The sequence below is a fragment of the Neolamprologus multifasciatus genome, chromosome 2, assembly GCF_963576455.1.
Source record: "Neolamprologus multifasciatus chromosome 2, fNeoMul1.2, whole genome shotgun sequence".
NCBI lineage: Eukaryota > Metazoa > Chordata > Actinopteri > Cichliformes > Cichlidae > Neolamprologus > Neolamprologus multifasciatus.
In genome coordinates this window covers 19,822,698-19,846,752 of record NC_140440.1, presented here as the reverse complement: position 1 = coordinate 19,846,752, position 24,055 = coordinate 19,822,698, and the positions used below count along the sequence as shown (strand labels likewise).

Here is a 24,055-nt window from a genome sequence, read left to right as displayed (position 1 = left end):
CCACAGTAATTATTAATTAGTGGTTGGCACTCTTGCCTCAGAGCAAGAAGGTTGCTGGTTAGCTGGAGCCTTCCTGTGTAGGCTTCCCCCCACAGTCTAAAGACACCAAGGTGTAATGTCCAGGGGAGTTATGACCCCCCCCCCCCAATAATCAGACCCAACCAATATAACCCCCTCAATGAAATTATGAATTATCTTGCATAAATGTTGCTGTTGATTTTCTTTACTCATTTCAGGTATTACCAGCAAAATAGTTGCATGTTTAATGATCTGGGAATTTACCCAGATTTATTTATTTACTTAGGCAGAGATCTTGACCTCCCACAGTGTTCAGCACAAAATTACGTTGATGTAAAGACATGCATGTTTGCTCTAGGTAAAATGTCTTTCTCTTCATCCTTTGATGCACTGGATACATTTTCAGAGCATACCCCATCTCTTGCCCCATGACAGCTATGATGGGACCTTTCATTTTAACGGCGAGAGACAGAATATGAACAAACAAGTTATGAATTGAGTTGCATGTCACTCAGTGTCACAAATAAGTATTTGATGTTCTCCAACAAAGCAAGAATTCTGCCTCCTAAAGATTGATTGTTTGAAGTCTCTCCACTATCATGGGCAAGACTGTCAAAGGATGTCAGGGAAAAGATTGTAGACCTGTACAAGGCTGGAATGGGCTACAACACCATAAAGTCTTAGTGAGAAGGTGATAACTGTTGGTGAGATTATTTGAGAATTGAATAAGTATCACATGACCCTATATCGCTCTTCATCTGGGGCTCCCAAGGTCAAGATGATCATGTGAAGGGTGGTGAATCGGCCCAAAACTACACAGGAAGAGCTTCTTAATGATCTGAAGGCAGTTGGGACCACAGACACCAAGAGAACCGTTGGTAACACACTACGCAGTAATGTGCTGAAATCTTGCAGTGCCCACACAGTTCCCTTGCTCAAGAAGACACATGTAGACGTCGGTTTTAAGCTTTCTAGTGAACATTTAAATGATTCAGAGGTTTGGAACAAAGTGCTGCATTTAGATGAAACCATAATCAAGCTCTTTGGCATCAACTTGGCCCACCGTGTTTTGGAGGAAGAGAAATGCTGAGTTTGACCCAAAGAACACCATCCTCACAGTCAAGCACGGAGGTGGGAACATGATGCTTTGGGGTTGTTTTTCTAGTAAGAGTACAAGAGGGGCCAGTGGACAGAGACATGTACCGCTAAGTCCTGGACCAAGTCCTCCTTCCCTCAGCCACAACACCTGAAGATGGGTCGTGGATGGGTCTTCCAGCGCAACACTGACCAAAAACAAGCCAGAGGCAACAAAGACGTAGTTAAAGAAGAAGCACATTATGGTCATGAAGTGGCCTATCCAGTCTCCAGACCTCAGTCTAATGAAAATCTGCAGAGGGAGCTGAAGCTTCAAGTTGCCCGGCAGCTGCCAAGAAATATAAAGGATTTAGAGTTTCTGTAAAGAGGAGTGGACCAAACTCCCTCCTGTGTGCAAACGTCTTACTGCTGCACTTGGCAACAAGGGTTTCTCCACCAAATACTGAGTCATCTTTTGCTTAGGGATCAAATGCTTATTTCACTCAGTGACATGGAAACCAGTGTATGACTTTTAGGTAATGTGTTGGGGTTTTTTTTCTGGATATTTGGTTAATATTCTGTCTCTCTCCATTAAAATGCAACTGCTATAAAATTACAGAAGAGAGCAAACTTAAAAATCTTACAAATCATCAGGGGACCAAATAATTATCCCCCAATGTTAGCTTCAATTTCCAAATGAAGATCAGACAACAGGAGCTCAAATGTTCATGATCTTAATGAGCAAAGATGGAAGACCAAATCTTGGCAACATCATTCTGTCTCTGTCACTATTTATATTTTTTGGCACTTCGAATTTCAATATATCGATAACTTGCTGTATTAGTAAAATGAAAAACTTTCTTTCAGGTTTGGTGTGGAAAAATTTAATGGCTGGTGCTGCAACACTGACGATTACAGAACATTCAATTTAGCGAAACTGCAAACAAAAAGGATATTTTTTTTTTAAAAAGGGGCCTTTAATTAAATTATGTGTGAATAAAACATATGTAGATACAGATTAGGAATTTCAAATATTCAAATGAAAGATTCTTAACCATTAACAATTTGTGATTGAATATCTGCAGCGTTAAAAGGATCACCTTTTATGTTACACGAAGGAAGTGCATGTCTCTAAAGCTTTGATTTCATTCATTTTCATACATTTCTTCTCAGGTTTACCAATGTCTACATAATTTAATCAGGGACAGCAGCAATTTACTTTTCTACCTAATGTTTCTTCAGCGTTACAAAACACAGTACCGTAGAAAAGTGAAGTATTCTTCCAAAATATACACACACTTCAATAAAATTTAACTTCCTCTTAAGGTGTCCCATAAAAAAAATAAAAAAAACCCAAGCACATTTTAATAGTTTCAGGTAGAATTACACAAACACATAATAATAATATTATTATTAATAATAATAATAATAATAATAACAATAATAATTTTACACAAAATACAAAATATGAAAGAGGAGGTTGTAAATCTTATGGCAGCACAATTACGCGACTGCACTTGAAGCTAGCAGCATTTCCTTAAAATGCTTGCAATTAAAAAATAAAAAAGGAATAAAAGTGGGGACCATAAAAGCAATATTCTAATTCGAGGTGAAGCTGGGATCCATTCTATTAAACCCAGACGTGATTCTTTTTCAAGCAACTGAATTCAAAAAATTTAAACCTTTGCGTGTCCATGCGTGGTGATTCAAACACAAACACGGGATTATCACGTTGGGTGTATCCTCAGGGACCCTGAGTAAGCCGATTATATTCTCATGACACAATACAAAGCAATGAAATATAACATCAATGTTAAATGGAAATGAAATAACCAAATGTTGAAAACTGTTACGAGGTGCTCTTCATGCTTTGTACTTCTCCTTCCCTGTTTCACTAATGACACAGATATGCTGGAACAGAAAAGAAAAGAAAAAATACACTTAATTCTGTCAGAGATGTATAAAGAGAAATAGTTTTAAAATATGAGTTACAGTACTAGAAAAAAGTCTTGAGCCACTTCTTATATTTTGCTAGGAAATTAGGAAACTGCTGTAGCGATTGACAGAAACAAAAACAGAAATGGAACTACAATACAGAGAGCAAAAACAGAGTTTGTACAAATGCAACAAACTTGAAAGTCAATATTTGTTATGACCACGTTTGTTCTTCCACACAGCCTGAGTTCTTATGCTGAAAAGTTAAGCCATTCTTGGTATTGTATACTGGATCAAAATCTGACACTACTTTTCTATGTTCATAATAATGTCCATTAGTTTCCCATCCCCCTGAGCCATGGATTGGATTTATATAGCGCTTTTCAAGGCACCCAAAGCGCTTTACAATTCCACTATTCATTCACTCTCACATTCACACACTGGTGGAGGCAAGCTACAGTTGTAGCCACAGCTGCCCTGGGGCAGACTGACAGAAGCGACGCTGCCATATCGCGCCATCGGCCCCTCTGGCCATCACCAGTAGGCGGTAGGGTAGAGTGTCTTGCCCAAGGACACAACGACCAGGACAGAGAGCCCGGGGATCGAACCGGTGACCTTCCGGTTACAGGTTCCCATCCCCCTGAGCCACGGAGCGACCTTTTCAATATACAGATCGCCTGGGAACTGGGCAGCACGGTGGTTAGCACGGTTGCCGCACAGCAAGAAGGTCCTGAGTTTAATTCCACCATCAGGCCGGGGTCTTTCTGTGTGGAGTTGTTCTCCCCGTGTTTGTGTGGATTCCCTCCGGGCACTCCGGCTTCCTACCACCGTCCAAAGACATGGAGTTTGTGGGGATAGGTTAATTGATTAGTCTAAATTGCCCACAGGTGTGAATGCGGGAGTGAATGTGAGCACGAATGGTTGTCTGTCTCTCTGTGTTAGCCCTGCAACAGACTGGCGACCTGCCCACGGTGTACCCTGCCTCTCGCCCTATGACAGCTGGGATAGGCTCCAACACCCCCCCGCGACCCTGAAAAGGACAATGGATGGATAGATGGATGAACTGCCTGGGAACTGGAATCAGTTCTTGACCCTGACAGGCCGGTCAGATCTGACTACCAGATGATCTGTTTCGTGTATGTACAACACACACGCCCACACAGTGGTGCTGGGAAATAGTTGTGCACACTCTTACAGCCACATGCTAATATGTTGCTTAAGCTCTTCACTGTGAGATCAATTGAAACAAAAGCATCAATAGAATTCATAACAAACCCAATAATACACTTAAAATCACCCAGCTGAATGTGGACATTTTAAAGAATCTGACAAAGTCAGAGTGCCTAAAGCTCAAACCATCCAGAACTCAGAGCCAGCCACAAGCCAGCGGCCTCAGTATGAGCACAGGGCCGAGGCAGTTATGAAGAAAATTATAAAGACAAGTGGAAAAGACAAAGACTTGAAACTGATATAAGAACAAAACTGATATTTGTTTTGTTCCCGTTTTGTTTGGTAAGGTAAAATGTGTCAGGTGTTTCTGCGACAGGTTCCCCTAAAGATATCATTTAAAATCAGTTCTTTGCCAAGTTGCCTGCAATGTGAAGAGTCAGCACTGGTTCATCCCTTGAGTTGGGTGCATTTTTATGCTTGATTTATTCATAGGTTAGTGTTAAAACCATTTTAAAAAATTACAATAAAGTCTAAAAGGCTTGGAAGCAAAAGAAATGAAATATTAGAGGGCTCAAGACTTTTGCACGATACTGTTTATCTGTTTCAAATACTTACGTTTAGATCTCTAAAGTACTCGTTGTAGTCTAGCGCATAACCCACCACAAATTTGTCAGGGACCTCAAATCCTACATCTGGGAGAAAAAGAAAAGAACAAGTGAAGCTTTTCTTACATCTTCATTGTTGCAGTTTAACAAACTGTTCTATGAGCTGAACTTCAACCAAAGTCTGTTAGGAATTCACAAGTTACAAATAATCAACTCACAATCCGGTCGGTAGCCAACACTTCTTGGTGTTCTCTTCACCAGCAAACTGAAGACACAAACCAAAATGACGATCAAAATCTGCTATAGCTGCTTAAAACCCCTCAGCCTGAAACATACCAGTCTAAAGCAGCTTTCCAGTAAAACTCCAGCAGTTCAGTGAAGCCATGAATTACCTCGCTACTTTGACCATTTTAGGATTGTACTGTTTGAGGAGCTGCAATAGCGTCTTCATCGTCTTCCCTGTGTCGATAATATCCTAGAAGCACAAAAGAGGAGCACAGATAAGCACTACTGTAAATAACAGCTGCCTACTTTAATACCGATGAAAATCAGAACGTACCTCCACAATCAAGACATTCTGTGTGCAAGAAAAAAAAAGAAAAAGCCATTAATCAAGTGAAAAACAAGTCATCTTAAAATGCAACTGAGCTGAATAGGAGAGCTGTGGTCTCCTGATTACACAGGGAATGATTGCAACAGTGCAAAAGGCTGTAACTATGTGGGAGCTGTTTTACTTACAACCACATAAACAGGCCTGTTTTAAATTAATGTAAGACATTTAGGAAATGATTACATGAAAACAATGGCTTTGCTTAAATGTGGATATATTTCTTTCAAATATCTGCTCATGCTGACTGCTAGCAACTTTAGATTGGAGAAAAAACAAGGGGGTAAAACCAGCCTTTAATATTTTTAATCATGTCAGTTGAGTTTTAGCTAGCTGTCTTTACCTTGTCTGTCAGAGTAGACAGGTCGTCTCCACCGATTACTTTGATTTCACCCGTCGACTGGTCATTCTGTGCAGACAAACATAGGAAAAGAATAAAGGAAACCTTCAGACTGGCAAGAAAGAGTCTTTGACAGGGCGGCACAGTCGTGCAAAAGACCAGATACACCCTTCTTGCTTCCACAGACTCTACAGCCCTCAGCTGACATGTTAAATCTTTAAGTTTGAAAAAGACAGAAGTTTTTGAAAAGCCTCTTCACAAAACATGATAATACGGTTTAACTTTCCAAAATTGCATCTGAACAAACCACAAGACTTCTGGAACAATTTTCTTTGGAAAGAAAAGACCAGAGCGGAGAGGTTTGGCTTTAATGGAAGGCTCCAGATCAGTGGAGGGGTGATGATGTAGGCTCGTTTTGCAGCCACAAGACGTGGACACCTTGCATTGAATCAGCCATGAACTCTTCGGTACCCCAAAGTATTCTAGTGTCAAATATGAGCCCAACTGTCTGACAGCTAAAGTTTGCATGATGCAATGGGACAATGATTCCAAGCACAGCAGGAAAACTACAACAGAATGGCTGAAAAAGAAAAATCAATGGCTCAGTCAAAGTGCAGACCTCAACCTGACTGCAATGCTGTGGCAGGAGCCTAAGAGAGCTGTGCATAAACAAATGGACTGATGCAACAAGAAGGTCAAAGTCAAACCATAAAGTCTGGGGCTGAAAATGATTAGAAACAACATTTATGGGTTGTTTTGCATTCATGCAGTTTCTTCATTGCTCTAGACAGACTTCATATTTTTTATTTATTTTATTTTAATAATTTAATTGATTTTCAGGCTTTATTATTTCCAGGCATCCCCAGTGGGCTGACTGAGAGACACCGGCATGGCCTCATACGACCATCATTTATTTGCAAAATCCTTTCCCTACTGTGCTGTTTTGCATTTTACTTTTATAATTTAAGCAACGTTTAATCATCAGCCAAACTTTTTAGTTTATTTCCACTTTTTTAAGTGTATACTCTAAGAAAAAAAAGTTCCAAGAGGCTTTGGTGATTTAAAGAAAAACTATAAGACGGATCAATTACATAGTAGCTCTTGAGGCGTATGAAGTCGACCGTCATTGGGATGGAGCGGTCGCTGTTCCTGTTCAGAGCCTTGATGTAGTCGAGCAGGTCTGCGAAAAACTTGTAGCCCCCTTTCAGCACACAGAGAGCCACGATGTGGTGTCCACCCATTTCCTTCATGATCTCTCTGGCCAGCCTCTCAGTCCTGATATCACACGGTTTGGGGAGCAAGAAATAGAGGATAGTGACCTCAGTGTTCTGCAACAGTCAGCAGAAGTTGTCATTTCTTTTCAGTTTGTGTCAGCAAGCAAAAGTTTCTAAAAGATTTCTGATTGCTGTAAGTTTGTCTGCATTAATCAGTGAATCCAGGTTTAACAGAGCACTTTCATCCACCACTTGCAGGAAATCTCTGGCAAGTCATAGCTCTATGAATGGGACCACCCACCTGTCCAAGATGAGTCCATGTGGGATATAGACCCTCTCCAGGTCAGCAGCATAGTGCTTTGGTATGCAGAAAAGGTCCAAGTCATAACCCTGCTCCTCATCACTGATCTGAAAATAATAATAAGAAAGAAACATTAGCACAAAAGAATTGAAAGAAAAATCTCAGGGGGGGACCCAACAAGGAGCATTGGGGGGGGGGGGGGGGGGGGTCACCTGACACAGGGCAACCAAGGTGAAAGAGATCAGGTTAATGGAAGTCTACTTTCCCACAAATTTTGCTGCCACACTAGTTTATCTGTCTCATTTTACCACCTAGGGCCACACTGAGCCGTCTCATGAAAAAACCCCTGGATTCTCAGAAAGAGTACGTTTTCCAATTTGGACATCATTAAAGCGTCAATGAATCATTCCTTTGTTGCTGCTGAAGGTCTCCTCACAAACATTTTGTCCAGCAAGATACTGCCATCTGATCTCCTTCCAGAAGTGTATGCCTCTCTCTAAGGAGGTACTTGGTAATTTGTAAAATTACATTTTATGCTGCAGGTCAAACAGCAGACCACAGGAAACCAAACAACATGACTGGCATCATGTGATAGCTGCAGCACAGAGTTCGAGGAGTCGTGGGAGAGATGATAAAAACTGAGAAAGGGACGGTGCAGAATTTGAATCAAATACAGGAATGAACGCACCAAAACTGTGGATAACACGGTTCCCATTCTCGTGCCACATGCAGTTACACTGAAACAAAGCCTTTCCCTTTAGTCCTGCTGACATGTGGGTCAGTTTGTGAACTCTTGATAAAGGCTGATACAAAGCAGATGTCATCACAGTCACATGATTAGAAAGAGTATGTTCCGCTGTTACTCACAGACTTGCTGTTTGTTTTAAAGACGTATTCGGTTCATTTCCTGCTCCGTATTTATATTCAAGAACTCAGAAATGTATCATACCAAACAAAAACAATGGAACAAGGAAAAACAAATCAAGAAAACATAGTTGTATTTGCTTTATTTGTGGGCATTTTACCCTTTATTGGACTGGGCGGTGCAGAGAAAAGACAGGAAAGTATGGAGAGAGGAGGGGGGATGAAATGCAGGAAATAAGTCAGCAGCAGGCTTGAAACCAGTACTCTAAAAGTACTCTAGCCTTCAGTAGGAGTCTCCTAGTCAACCATAATTTCCCTCTTGATTAGAAATGGCAGCTATTTTAAAACCTATATACATTTAAAGCCCAAAACTAATTCAGAAAATGACAGCAGAAAGCACAATTATGTGCAACAAATACTATTATCAGATATTCTAAAACAGTCATAGAAACACCTTAATAAATACGTACCCCTGTAAACACACAATGATTTGGAAATGTGCTTACAGACTAGCCCTGGTCAGGAACAAAAGGTAATATAACTAGCAAAATGTCACTCTGCTGGTGCAACATCCTTTATCTATAGAGGACAAGGAGCAGATAACAGTGAAAAGAAACAAACTTCTTTCACATACATTTACCTAATATTTTAAACCTAAGCTATGTCTCATATAACTGCTGTTATAAAGCATCAACATTTATCGAAACGCAGAAAAACAAATCCAGTGATCCACACTGTGGTCAAAGGAATGATGACCTTTGTGCTTGCATATTGGTCTATGTTTGACAACTTGCCAATTTTTCTTTCAATGTGATTAAGACAACAGCACAGTAAAAAGATACATTTTAGCCAAATGGACACTCTGCTTTATTATCCGTGTCTGCAAATGTTTTGGGAAATCTGTTTCCCAGAAAGGATCACAAGTACACTGGGCTTAAAATGCTGGCAACAGCCTGAAAAACAGCACACCGGTTATCTCTTTACTGATCCTAGTGCAGGGGCCAGGGTAGCCTGTAGTACAGTGCACAACACAAAACACACACCAACAGATCCAGTAAGGTAGGACCTTGTATTTTGACTCAGAATGATGTAAGATAAAGTAAATGTTACTTATCTTTTGTTAACGGCTATTTCAGTCCATCTGTGTGTCTTTTCTTTATTCGTAAAAATGCTTAAAATTCAGTACAGCTTGGGACTACTTTTTCCAGAAGCAGAAGAGAACTTTTTCCATCTGTGACATCAGCTCTGCAGCGCAGACATCCACACCAACGTATTTGATGTAATGTCACACATACTGGTGGCGAAATCTAATTTATTTCATTGCTGGGCCAGTTTAATTTTCCACAATGCAATCACTGTACACCACCAAGCAGCTCTTCTACAGTTAGCTACTTTATATTTCAGACTGAAGTGGGCAAATCGAGCCAAATATCAGTAGCAATACTAGTATTGGTATGGGCTCAATACTAGCACAAAAGGATCAATACTTTGACTTGTGCTAAATTCATTGTTTATTTGGAAATGGGTATAAAATATTTATTTATAGCCTATAATACATTTAAACAACAGAACTACTTATGATGTTGATTACTTATGATGGAAGGTAAATCTCACAGTGATTTGGTTGTCATTAAAATGTATTTAGAATTGTCAAATTAATGATGACATCTCCACTGCTCTCCCCTCCATCAGCTGCCTTTACGAGTAAAAAGTATCGGTATGTGTACTGGCCCTATGCATTTTGTTGCCCTGTACCTGTGACATGTGCAATGACAATAAAGTTGAATTCTATTCTATTCTACACCAACATAAACACAGTGCCGTGCACCGTTACTTAGGAGCCACACTTAAAGGGCGCGTGCTCTAACACGCCCCCTTCTTTACCCCCTCGTTCGTTTCGAGCACTTTGTTATTTTGTATAATGGTTCTGCTGACAGACGCATACACCCGCACGTTAGTGGGTCCACCGCTTGCGTCACGTACGTAAGGCATATGTGGAGCGCGTATCTATAGAGCGCCACAGGCCAAGCTGTATTGAATACAATATCCATGCAAAATAAATAAAGTAAAATACAACAAAAAGTTACCGATGTGTGAGTGGTGAAGAGTACTCAGTCCACACAGGTAGCTATCATCTAATAACTGCGGCTAACAGCCCGCCCGCACACAGCGTGTTTGGCTGCATGCAGAGGTAACCTCCAACCACCTTCTGTCTCTTATTTCACTTGGGAAGAACTTACCACCACACAGGAGCTGGAAGTCGCCATGTCTGTGTCAGTCCCTGCCGTTAACAACGTGTGTACTCCAAGGTGCGGACTTCAGACAGAAAACGCTACAGCGTATCCTCAGCTTGATCTCGCGGACTCTTCACCCTCGCGACAGCGTACACATGGAGCAGATAGCTCCGCTGCTACCAGAGGCGTCTGTCTTCTTCCGGGCTCGCGCCTGATCGTACGCACGTGATCGTACGCAAAAGGGCGGCGGGCAAATGGAAAAATGCGGGGAGGAGTCAACTCCTCCCATCGCTGTTGGAGAGCTGCCAATCAAAGAACAAAGCTCCGTGGAAATGCAGCGAACCCGAGTTTAAGAAGATTCTATTGGTCATAGATACACGATGTTGCGCACCCCCCCCCCCCCCCCCCCCCAACACTTCAACCAATGTCCTCGCTTAAAGTTGCACTAATGAAAGAGGCTACCTTTTTAGGCGAAGCTGATCATCATTCAGGACAGGGTGTTAACCGTTAATTTCTTCATCATCTTCTTCTTTCGGCTGCTCCCTTTAGGGGTCGCCACAGGAGATCATCTCACTCACTCTCACTCATCTCACTCCATCTCTAGCATCCTCATACCAGCCCTCTGCAAGGTCTCTTCCACTCCATAATCTTCTCTGTGGTCTTCCTCTTTTCCTCCTGCCTGTCAGCTCCATCTTCAACATCCTTTGTACAGTGTATCCACTATCTCTCCTCTGCACATGTCCAAACTGCCTCAGTTTTTCCTCTCTAACTTTGCCTCCAACCTAAGCTGTGCCTCTGATGTACTAAATTCTAATCCTGTGCATTCTGGTCACTCTCAATGAAAGTCTTAACACCTCCAGCTCACTCTCCTGTCTTTAAGTCGGTGCCACCTTCTCCAAACCATAATTCAATTTTCAATTCAATTCAATTTTATTTATATAGCGCCAAATCACAACAAAAGTCGCCCCAAGGCGCTTCATAGGTACAGAGAAAAACCCAACAATCATATGACCCTCTATGAGCAAGCACTTTGGCGACAGTGGGAAGGAAAAACTCCCTTTTAACAGGAAGAAACCTCCAGCAGAACCAGGCTCAGGGAGGGGCGGGGCCATCTGCTGCAACCGGTTGGGGTGAGAGAAGGAAAACAGGATAAAGACATGCTGTGGAAGAGAGACAGAGGTTAATAACAGATATGATTCAATGCAGAGAGGTCTATTAACACATAGTGAGTGAGAAAGGTGACTGGAAAGGAAAAACTCAATGCATCATGGGAATCCCCGGCAGCCTACGTCTATTGCAGCATAACTAAGGGAGGATTCAGGAACACCTGGTCCAGCCCTAACTATATCCTTTAGCAAAAAGGAAAGTTTTAAGCCTAATCTTAAAAGTAGAGATAGTGTCTGTCTCCCGAATCCAAACTGGAAGCTGGTTCCACAGAAGAGGGGCCTGAAAACTGAAGGCTCTCCCTCCCATTCTACTTTTAAATACTCTAGGAACAACAAGTAGGCCTGCAGTGTGAGAGCGAAGTGCTCTAATAGGGTGATATGGTACTACAAGGTCATTAAGATAAGATGGGGCTTGATTATTTAAGACCTTGTATGTGAGGAGCAGGATTTTGAATTCAATTCTGGATTTAACAGGAAGCCAATGAAGGGAAGCCAAAACAGGAGAAATCTGCTCTCTCTTTCTAGTCCCTGTCAGGACTCTTGCTGCAGAATTTTGGATTAACTGAAGGCTTTTCAGGGAGTTTTTAGGACATCCTGATAATAATGAATTACAGTTCGTCCAGCCTGGAAGTAATAAATGCGTGAACTAGTTTTTCAGCGTCACTCTGAGACAGGATATTTCTAACTTTAGAGATGTTGCACAAATGGAAGAAAGCAGTCTTACATGTTTGTTTAATATGTGCGTTGAAGGACATGTCCTGGTCAAAAATGACTCCAAGGTTCCTCACAGTGTTACTGGAGGCCAAAGTAATGCCATCCAGAGTAAGAATCTGGTTCTAAGATTTTCAGGGCCGAGTACAATAACCTCAGTTTCATCTGAATTAAGAAGCAGGTCTCACAAATCACCTCTAACACTTGACTCCACCCACTCCTACCCTGCATGCACTCTGTTCTTCACCTCTTCTCTGCATGAGTGGGAGGCAGGTATAAACACGTGCATTGCTTTGACTTACGTTCATTCATTTCCTCTCCAGTACAAACCTCCACCTCTTCAGGCTCTCCTCCACCCACCTTCTAATCTCACTATGGATTTGTATTCTCTGTGAAAATCATAGTCCGTGCAGACTCCTGCCTGACCTCATCTGTCTTCAGTACAAACAAGTAGGGGTCAGAGCTGATAATTGATTTAATCTCACCTCCCCACCTTGCACCCATCTGTCCCTACTGCACATCTCACAACTTACTGTCCTCATACATGCCCTGCACCAACCCTACATACTTCTCTGCCACTCCTGAATTCCTCACTGCACGCAGCAGTTCTATACTAAGAAAAAATGCAGTTTTATGCTGCAACCCCCCAAATGCACCCCCTGAAAGACATCTTTACCCAAGAAGGTTTGAAAAAAAATGTTTTAACTCTCTGATTCCTGTATGGATTACGTTTATTTAAATTTGTTATAAAAATTATTTTTCCTAAAAAAAGAAAAGTTGTTCTGGGATTTAGAGAGAACTTTGGGGTCTTCACAATTCTGCATTTAAAGAAATAGAAATGTAAAACACTATAGCCTATGGATATGGTTACTAATTTTATACCCAGGTTGGATTTAAATGTTTGAATGTTAGTTCTTTTTTACATTGTGTAAATATAGACTGGGGAAAATAAGCACCTGCATTAGCCTTATTATCAGTATGACAAGTACAAGAATGTCTATTTCTTGCTCCAGAGTTTGTATAATATTATAATCCATGCAGTATAGTAATGCCAAGACAGTTTGAAGTCTCTAGTCTGCTTGCAGGCAGTGACACTCTGGTAGTGCTGTTTGATGTCCTCTCACTACACAAAGACAAAGTCCAGTCATTTCTTTTGAACAGTAGCTGCAAAAACAGTAGCCCTATATACCTGATATATGTCACATAGACTTTGGCACTTTCCCACAATAAGCACAGGCATTCATGAAATGAAACAGGCTGAATTCAGTGAACTGAAGTCACAGTGTTGTGTACTAAGCCCCACTGGCGTACTGTTGTGATTTATGGTGACAACCGAACAAAACACCCATTGTTGTTTTACATTATTGTGAAACCTGTTTTTGTAAGTCACAATGTCTGCACACCCTAAAATTCTGTATATAAGAATATAATGACAGTTCAAAATGTAAGTGGGAAGTAGTTCAGAATTAAAGACATATTAAAACCGTTTCTTTCCATGGTCATTTTATCACAATGATCGAGGAAATCCTACAGTCACTTGTTGACTTTCACTATAATACTACAACTCGGTTTATTAAAGACCTGTCAATGATTTTCTTAGGAACAAGTGTATATGACTGTTCTTCTGAAATAATTAGATCTTATAGTAAAGTAGTAAAGCCACAAACTGAGAGAATACAACAACTGTGTTCATTTTTCATACAGTTATGTCTGATGATATATGGAGGGTGACATGACTTTGGCTCTGTACGCAAACGTAATAGATTTTCCAATGAAGGAACTGAGATGCATTTGAAGCATAGCCTCTGGCTAAAATGTGTTACATTTACCACAGTCCTCAGTCAGCAATGTCTGGAAACTATGACCACCATCAAAGAATGTGTGCAGCCTTCACTGAAGCTGTGTTCAGTTGTTTGCCATCATTTCTCTGTCCATTCCCTTACAGGCTGATTTGAGTTTCATTTGTGCTGTTTCAGAGCTGTTTGGGCTTCTTTAGTTGTTGTTTTTTAGCCAAGTTTAATCTGCCTTTTCTAATCCTCAGACTGATGATTTGTTTGTAATTTGTGGTGAACACTGTGGATTTCCACTCATGGCAATCTCTCTTTATGATACACTTTCCTCGTAGACACTGTTCTTTACTTGGCTTCCTATCAGGGGTTTTTATTTTCCATGGAAAGGATCTTGTGATCACCCATTACTGGGTTCTTCAACAACATTCAACAAGCTGCTGGAAACATTTCTTGAGCGATTTTGGTCCATGTTGACATGACGACAACACTGCTGCTGCAAATTTGTCAGTGGTACATGAATGGTGTGAATCTCTGTTCCATCACACCCCAAAGGTGCTCTACTGGATTGATATCTGACTGCTATGGAGGCCATTTGCCTACAGTTAAAGCTTTGAGTTTTGTGACACGGTGTAATATCCTGCTGGAAACAGCCATCAGAAAAAGGCTACACAGTGCTCATAAAGGGATGCACAAGGTCTGCAATAATAGTAAGGTGGGCTGTGGCATGTAAATGATGCTCAGTTGGTACTAAGATGCCCACATTGTTACAACCCTACCCTGAACCGCTGTTACAAGGCAGGATGAATTCATGTTGGTTACTCTAAACTCGGACCCTTCCAACAGATCGTCACAGCAGAAATCAACTCATCAGATCAGGCAACATTTTTCCAAACTTCAGTCCAATTTTGGTGAGTCCATGTGAAATGTAAGGTCAGATTTGTGTTCTTAGCTGGTGTGGGCTTCTGCTGCTGTAGCACATCTGCAATCAGCTCAAAGTAGTCTGACCTCTTGCATCAACACAGCATTTTTGCCAAGAGAACTGACTTTTTTTTCTTCCCCTTTTATGTCCTATTCTCTGTAAACCTGAGAGATGCTTGTGTGAGAAAGTCCCAATAAATGAGCAGATTTTGAAAATACTCAGATCAGCCTGTCTGGCACTGAGAACCACACCATGTTTCAAGTCACTTTAATCACTTTTCTTCTGATAGTTTGAACATCAGCAGATTGTCTTAACCACGTTGGCATGTCTAAATACACTGGCAAAGTTACTGCCTGTGATTGGTGATTTAGATATTTATGCTGAGCAGTCGAACAGGTGTACCTGTTGGCCTGTGAGTAATAGGCTATTGTAGCATAATGATGGCTATATTTCACTTGCACTGACAACTTTTTCAGCTCATGTTGATCCCAGAAACAACTCCAAATACAACAGCCCTTTCAGCAGCCTAACCTATGTAATCAGGGGACAGTCTACCCCTGTCTGTGGAACAGCTTTGAATCAACAGTACAATAACTTTTGGCCTTTTGAAAAAGAGTGCACATCAATACAGTGTTTTTGGCAAATAGCTAAAGCAACAAATGTTGCATCACTGTAACAACATACAGGCCTGTATGTTGTTATAGTGATGCAACATTTGTTTGACTGTACCTGCATGTTCTCACAGCTAGCGTGTCACATTTAAACTTTTAAAACTCACTTTTGTATTTCTCTTGCCTCCTTTCTGGGTTGTTTTTTTTTTCCCTCTCTTTTTGTCTTTTTTCTTCCTGTTTTTGTTTTTTTCCTTTTTTCTCGTTGCTTGTTTGGTAAATAATAAGAGAGGAAAACAACGTCCCAACATGAGAAGTTCTGTTTTGTATTCATTGTAAACAGTTTGTGTTTTCCGTCTTCTTTTTTTCTTTGTAAACTATATTCACAAATACTCAAAAATATTTTAGAATAAAAAAATCTCACTTTTAATACTCTAACTCAGCGGTCCCCAACCTTTTTTGCGCCACGGACCGGTTTATGCCCGACAATATTTTCACGGACCGGCCTTTAAGGTGTCGCGGATAAATACAACAAAATAAAACTAGTACTGGTACCAAAAAAAAGAAGATTTATTCATAACACACGTGAAAAGACCCAGGAAAACAGAGTTAACGATAAAAACGATAACAAAATAACGCTGAAAATGGATAAAAACCCCGAAAACCTTACATTTCACACCTGAGCCTCAACTCTCGCGGCCCGGTACCAAACGACTCATGGACCGGTACCAGTCCGAGGCCCGGGGGTTGGGGACCGCTGCTCTAACTGGCCACGTGTAGGGCTTCTAGTCTCTACTACCCTTAAGACTCACTTTTAAAACAAAGACTCGATTCACTCAGTAAAAGTGTAAAATAAAAATATTTTCTATTCCAATCATTCATGGATACATTTGTAGAGATACAAGTAACAGTACATCAAACAAAGTCAAGCCAACTCCTCTAAAGGGCTCTACTTGGCCCTTTAGCAGCTAAATAAAAAAAATGCCACCTTTAACAGTGGGAAAATCCAAGTGCATGCTGGCAAAACTTGTAATTGTGACTGTTTGAAATCCAGATATTCAAAAGTACTCATGATGATAATACAGTAGCAAAATATTACATATCAAGAAAGAAAGGCTAACATGAAAAGAGTATTCTTAAGACGCGATTACAGAAACAAGGTAATCAAACTGCACGACGTCATTGACACTAGTAACAAACAGACCCCTCTTAAAAGTGAGTCCTTTAGAAGCTAGGGAAGAGGAAACAACGCTTTGACGTTCAACAAGTGTGGGTCATGTCATTTGTGGCAACATGGGCAGTGAGTGACAATCAGAAGATCAGTTCATCATCTCCTTTCCCCGACATTAACATGTAGTTTTCAAAATTGGTTCAATAGCTGAAACTTGGGGAAGCCTTGGCTTGTTATGATGCTTTTGCAGTCCAGTGCACTGCCGAGTACCACCGGTCATCCTGTTCAACTCTTAAAAAAAGGGTTTCATGAAGAAGACATCTGGTGCACACTGGGGGCATCCTGTCCACGTGAAACACTTTGGGAGCTTGTAGACCACAACTTTGTGAGTAGGCTAAGGTTTAGTATAAAGAAAGGGGGAAAAAAGAAAAGAAAAAGAATCTCTCTCCGAGGTCTTGCGCTCTTCGGGTTTTCTTTCTACGTCACACCGACTCGGCCAAACCTGTTAAAACTGAGCCCACCCTAAAAAGCAAAAATCATAAGGAAAGTTTGGTTAATGATGGCAATCGGACATTTTTACACTTAATTCTTTGTGCACAACCAGAGGAGCAGTTACGTACTTAGTTGCCATTCACTTGTGTTGATAGTGTTCCTGCGTGGTCGATTGCTGCCCTCTCTCTACTGCGATTCTCTCGTTCCTCATCCTCCTCATCTCTCTCCTCATTGCCACTGTGGTTCTTACAATATAGCCTTAAAAAACAAAAAACACAAACAGTGTTTGTAAGTTATGGAAATGTGTTTGTTTTTTTAAGTGATGAATAAGTCAGGAAAGTGGAAAACCACAGAGTGAGTGCTGAACTAGCCGCCAACACTATGCTGATTTCATTACTGCAGAGCTCCAAACTTCCTCTCGCATTAACATCATCACAAACACTGTGGACACAAACACTGGGAGCTTCATAGCAGCTCCTATAGGTGTAATGTGTAGATAGAGCAGTGCTTTGGTCCATATAATGTAGTGATCACAGCTGTAAACCATGCACACCATTTATCAAACCTTAAAAAAGGACCATGTTGCTGTATTTTAGCCTTAAGTCTTTAGTGTTTAATGGTTTGCAACCTCCGTCATGCTAACACTGCACTCTTCACCTCTGCTGGAGCGGAGAAAAATGAGAAGTCATTCAAAACAGCATGTGAATGGTGTTTATCAGAACAACCTGCATGAGCTCACCACAGCTTTCCAAAAAAATTGTAATGAATCATATTAACATTTTGTTTTCCAGGTTGACTGATAACAAACTCAGAAATTAGCCGCCTGGCAACAGCCGCTTTGCTAACTGCATTACAGAACCGGGGCAGCTTGCCAGCAGCTGACTGTCGTGGCTTGTTGCTCCTCAAATTGACCCTAACACAACTATCAAGGCACTCCGTCTGGCAGACCATCGGGTATGTACTGAACATCATGAAAGAGGTGACTGTGTGCATCCTGCTGGATCAAAAGATGCATCTTCCTGAAACACACACTTGCACTGAACAACAAAAACACTTTAAGGAGAAATAAGCAAGGAAGGAATTCTCCTTTCACGATACACTCAATGCTTTGTGACAACACTAAAAAATTAATAAAAAGTCTTAAGAGCACAATTTTTCTACCTCACTTCCATAGTCCTGATCACAAAATTGGGGCTGGGATTACGATAATCAACATAATATATACCAGAAGGTGTTCTAATTCAAATCCCTACACATCACTGCGACAACCATTAATTATCTTTGTGATCCAGTATTCACGTCAGTAACTGAGTTACAAAATAATTGCAATGCTCTTGATGATCACATATAAAAACAAGTGATTGTGTGTTAACAATTACTGTCACTATAATGAGACCACAACTGTGCAATAAATATATAATTAAGCAGTTTAGGACACAAAAACAGAAGATAAACTAGAGAAGTTTTGCTCACTTGTAAATGCCACGCGCCATGTTTTCAATATACTTGGCTTTGTCCTGCAGGCCGCAGTGGTAGTGGTAGGTCTTCACACATGCTTTGATTTCACACCCAATGGTAGCACCCAACTGAGTACACAGTGTGCATTTCTGGGGGGAAAAACCCAACACAATCCACAACTCTGTCAGAATGAATTTTAGATGCAAAACTTAAAACTGCTATTTGTTTCGTGTCCCCACCATTCTTTTGCCTCTTTTGATTTCCTGGATGACAGTTTTCACATCAAAGTTTCCAAATTCGGCCCGTGACGTGGTGGTCAGCTGTACCGTCCCCGATGAAAAAAGCTGAAACAGATCAGAGATTACATGCAGGCCGGCGGTACTTTAAAAGCACATCCACAGATTACTCTCCAAACCCAAATTCTCACCATGCACTTGTAGTGTGCGGCCACTTTTTTGGAGTTATCCGTATGAAGCATGCCTCTTGTTTCATTCTCTTCCTCACCAGCATGGCAAAAGCCGCAGCGCTGGCCGCTGTCTCCAGGGCTGGTCCGGAGAGGTGACCTGTCCCGCTAAATAAACAAAGAGGGCACATCAGCTAAAATTCACACCCAGCACAGACACCATTCAAGGGAATCTCGTATTGTTTTATGGACTCTGAGCGATGCCGTACGTGAGAGGAGCTCTCCTCATCTGCAGCCTGTGACGAGGTAGAGCGTGTGTCTTCTGACTGGCCGCGAGATCCCGCCTTGGCTCTCCCCTTCTCAAACCTTCCCCTGCCCCTGCTTTGTGGAGGCGACGAGTCTGAATCCTCGGCCACAGCTCCCTCTTCATCTAATGACAAAGAAATGAATCGGGTTTCACAAATTTCAACTTCACAACAACAAAAAGACACATGCAAGTGGAAGTGTTTTGACAATAAAACAGATTACAGTTTTAAATCAGAATACTCCTAACAATGGCTGTTGTTGCACAGGTTCAATGATAAATGTCACAGGCTTGTGGTTAAGTAGTAGCAGTGTAACTAATGTTAAAGTCAACTTTACCTTGAATGCCATCCTGGGAAGCATCCCTGTGTTTGCGGCAGTAAACGCTACAATCAGAAATAAAACAGTTCAGTTAAAAGAACCCAGGACTGAATATGAGTGACAAATGGTTGAGATTAATGACCAGCTGTGCAGCTATAGTTAATAAATGTCTGGGTGTATGACTGTTTATTATACAGTAACGCTCAGCAGAATCCAAATGTAAGAGTCTTACAGGTAAATCCCTTGTGAGGGATTCTCTTTGATCTGGGCTTTGTCCTTAACAGCACAGTAATAGTGATACGTCCTCCGGCACGTCTTCACATCGCAGCCGATGGTCGCACCCGGTCGGTGACAAGAAGAACACATCTACAACAACAATTTTGTACGTTGATTCAAAACAGTCATCAATTAGTAACGCATTCATACATGGATCTGAGAAATGATCGCTCCAAGTATTATGCGTCTGGTGTGTCATATGAAAATATTAAAAACATGTCCCAGTGGGACACTGCTGATTGATTCAAGAGAAGAACAAATTAAAATCAGCAGGGAAGGTTAAACCAAAAGGAAAACAATGTGATACAATTTAAAAGAAAACCAGCACAGGAAGCTTAGAGCAACTGATAACATACCGTCTGTAGATGAACACTGAACTGATCAGAAAGCGTTATTTTTCAAAACTGATGAATATTTTTAGTTATTTTTTCCCCAAAATGTAAGGATGCTTTGTTGTTTATGATCATACACCAAATGTGTAGTTACTGGTCAAATAAGACCTGCCTTTTAAAGGAAGGGATTTAATGTTTTATAGTCAGAAATATGAGCTGATTCATTTCCTCAAAGAGAAATGCGCTCAGGGTCATTCCCTTGAATGATTCCACGACTGCTTTCAGATGCTAAACAGTCTCTGAACTGAAAATTTGGGCCTTTAACACTAATTTGGCAGCGGTGCTAACCCATGGATGCAGCCTGTCTGCTGACCTGAGCACAACAGTAGGTACTCACCAGTTTATTTCCCCTCTTGATCTCTTTTTTCACATCCTCAATGGAAAATCCTCCGATGTTTTCACTGTCTGAATGTGATGTGACGAGGGCTGAAGAGAAAAGCTGAAGAGGACAGAAAAAGAAAATAATGAGAAATTTATTTACGTAGCATTAATATAAGAATGAATTTGATATATAGAACATCTCTGGCATTATTTCTCTTAACTACTGCTGATGTACAGTTTTCCACAAAGTCATTAGATCATTTATGGGAGAAGAATCATTTCATTTCACAACTGCATGAAGAAATAAAAACAAAAACAGACGTGAGCTGTTCACTATTCTGCTCATGTGGCAGAGGGCTGCAAAGTAGGCAGCTTGGATGACGGATGCGGGCTGAAAAGCTGAGAACAACGCGGCTTCCTCACCATGCACTTATGGTGGGCTGCCACCTTCTGGCTGTCAGACACCAGCAGCTGCCCACACTCCTTGTCCCGGTTGGTTCTGCAGAAGGCACATTTGGGTAGCCGTGCTGCGGCTGCGGCTCCTTTCCTCTGTCCTGACATGGCCAAAGGCTTTTTTTGTTTGTGAATCTAATTTAGAAAAGGAAAAAAAGTAAGAAAAACAAGATAAATTTCACTTGCAAAAGCTTGAAGACTCTTTTAGCAGGGATGGAATCAAAGGAAATGTTCACTATGATGCATTGGTCTACATGGAGTTTAATCACCGCTCATAAACTAGAAACTACAAGACAGTAGATATTCACCGCCAACATAGGCAAAGAGTGAGTGATGAATACAAACATCACTTACATTTTGGATATTTAAGCATAAACCACGTTCTTGGACTCACACACCCCCAACCCCACGCCCTCACCAAAGTGAAATAACACGTAAGTTGCTTTGGAAAGGAGCCACGAGAAACTCTTTTCCAGAAACAGCTGGAAATAAAAACCTTCAACTACTCGCAGACAAGTAACTTCAAAACAGAGGGGGAAAGTCACAACAGAGCAGCTCGTGCCTGCTTTAAGTGCTGCTTGGCAAAGGCAGGAATGGATCACACATGGGGGGGATTTCCAATTTCACTTCAGTTTTTCCAACTTCAGAATCTCATAAAGTTTATTCTAACCGAACATGTGGGTTTTTTTTCTAGATGCTGAATGGAGAGGGGAAAAAAGTAACAAGCACCTACAGTTTTTGTGTGTGAAGAAAGCAGTCAAATATAAAATCCTGTTGTAAAGTGTCATGGCTGAATGCCATATTGTGAGGATGCAGGGAACCTTTACCAGTCATCCAAAGGCTAGATAAGATTAAAAAGGAAGGGAAATCAGCAGAAGCTGGTGGAGCACATCTGATGCAACCTGGAGTACTTTTAATTATAATGTCCTCCATAGCAGTTTTATTTGTGATGACTAGTTAGTACACAGGCATTACCTGGAGTTTGAATCATTTCAAGTTTCATATTGTTTTTGATTCAATGCCAGCTAAATTTTAATGCACACCTTATTTATGTATTAATCTAAATTGTATTAAAATTCAAACAAATCCGTTAGTGTATTCTTCAGAGTGCATAGGTGGATCAAACCCCCAAACGTGTGCTGTTATTCTCACATAGTCCGCTGTCATAGTGCTCTGCACATTCTTTAAAGGAAAAAAAACCCCCAAAAAACAAAGGAAAACTTAAAAGATATAATCAATCCACAAACGAAACTGCGTCATTTTATATAGATATTAGAGAAAGAAAGAAAAAGAATCACAATAGCAGTGCGCTGCGACGCCTTGATAGAGCCATTACAGCCATGACAGCAGGGCCAGGATTTCACTGCGGCGGCTCCAGCAACAGAGCTCAACGTGCAAACACACAATACTGGCCGAGCAAATAACACCAAAAAGACTATATTTGAACATCTGCTGCTCTCTGAATCGCTCTCACATCACAATCTTGCACTACAAGACGATAGTTGTGAGGGGATTTTTGACGAGAAGGGGCGAAACATAAGAAGCGACTGAAATTTCTCCCACAAACTTTTGAATTGAAGGGGGTGTGTGACTCTTTCTCCACCAAACTAGTTATAACTGAAAACATTTTTACTACGAACATCTCAGCGCCGCGAAATGTTCCTCCCAAGGCCTTTTCATGCAGAGAAATAAAGGTCGGTTGTAGGAAAAGGTGACTCTTCGACATTATGATTTCACTGGAAGTCGAAAAACTGCGAATATTTCCCTTTAAATGTGGGAAATTATCATGACAGGCGCGGGTCTTTGCGAACCGTTTCGAAGTAAAGAGCGCCATACGTGATGTATCCCTGTGAAAAGCGAGCAGCTCGGCTTGTACGCAAGCAATACGGCCTGAAACGACAACAGGCCATAAAACACAGCGGGTATCATCCAGCCGTGGATTCACAGCTCGTAGCTTACCTGTTAATGTAATCTTATCGCGCCGAAACGCTACAAAAGAAGGAAAAGTGCTCCGGCCAGCGGCTGTGTTTCTTTCCGTCCTTCAGAAGTGATCGTGTGCTTTTCGCAATAGCACCAAGCTAGCTAAAATGTCCACGGCGCTAAGACTTCCGGGTCTGGCTTTCACAATAAAAGTCATGACGACAAACTTACGCGTCAGGCGTAAAAAAAAAATAGCAAAACTGTTTTTTAAAAAGACCTAATTGAAATGGCTTTAATTTTGAAGTGTATCTTTCCTAAAAGCAGAGCAGAACAATGGCCGGGCATGCAGGTTTAGTAAAAGCTAGTACTGATTTTAATTTAAATATAAGTTGTTGCTGTTGTTATAGCTAAAATCAGCCCATGTTATCATGTTTTGGGGATTTTTGTCTTAAATTATCAAAAATAAATATCTCTTCTAAGAAAAAATCCATTTGATTTCATTTCATTTCTTTCATGTTGTAATATTGCTACAAAGATAAGTGTGTCTAAACCTTGTACGTTATCACATTTTTATCACATATCATCGGGGCACATGAGACCATCAAAGAAGGACTTGTAAATAAATGCCATTTACACTGTGTAATGTAATGTAATTACAGATGGATCTAAGTTTGGTCCCCGTGACACACATTAAATGATAGATAGATAGATAGATAGATAGATAGATAGATAGATAGATAGATAGATAGATACATGAAATAATTAATAGAATTTATAAACGATAAAAAACTGACCTAAAACTAAAATAACACTTTATAATAAACTAAAAAACACATAGTAATAAAAACACATACATAAACTGATAAAGTGCAGAGGAGAACTTACGACACTGAGTGTATGAACCTCAGTTTATGGGCTGGTGGAAGGGGTCTCTCATGATGTCCATTGCATGGTTCTGTATCTGTTGATATAAATATCCCTTAAGCAAT

General features: G+C 40.9%; 2 protein-coding genes across 3 annotated transcripts; both read right to left on the bottom strand.

Annotated features, from left to right (window-relative positions):
• Window positions 1-2,869: 2,869 nt before the first annotated feature.
• On the bottom strand, window positions 2,870-10,589 carry hprt1 (hypoxanthine phosphoribosyltransferase 1). The gene is made up of 9 exons (XM_085176006.1): window positions 10,369-10,589; window positions 7,265-7,371; window positions 6,841-7,024; window positions 5,753-5,818; window positions 5,362-5,379; window positions 5,195-5,277; window positions 5,021-5,067; window positions 4,813-4,889; window positions 2,870-3,003 (listed from the first exon to the last, which is right to left on the bottom strand). The coding sequence occupies exons 1-9, from the start codon at window positions 10,393-10,395 to the stop codon at window positions 2,956-2,958; spliced, it is 657 nt and encodes a 218-aa protein (XP_085032132.1). The 5' UTR covers window positions 10,396-10,589; the 3' UTR covers window positions 2,870-2,955.
• Window positions 10,590-16,396: 5,807 nt separating this feature from the next.
• phf6 (PHD finger protein 6) lies at window positions 16,397-24,055 on the bottom strand. 2 transcript variants are annotated; one of them, XM_085175950.1, is made up of 11 exons: window positions 23,952-24,055; window positions 21,117-21,281; window positions 20,710-20,811; window positions 19,937-20,070; window positions 19,723-19,769; window positions 19,350-19,510; window positions 19,105-19,248; window positions 18,917-19,021; window positions 18,693-18,826; window positions 17,348-17,477; window positions 16,397-17,249 (listed from the first exon to the last, which is right to left on the bottom strand). In XM_085175950.1, exons 2-10 carry the CDS (start codon window positions 21,252-21,254, stop codon window positions 17,348-17,350), a joined length of 1,095 nt encoding a protein of 364 aa, XP_085032076.1. In that variant the 5' UTR covers window positions 21,255-21,281; window positions 23,952-24,055; the 3' UTR covers window positions 16,397-17,249. The 2 variants fall into 2 exon arrangements, with proteins under 2 accessions (XP_085032076.1, XP_085032075.1); XM_085175949.1 differs by lacking the exon at window positions 23,952-24,055 and adding an exon at window positions 23,106-23,259.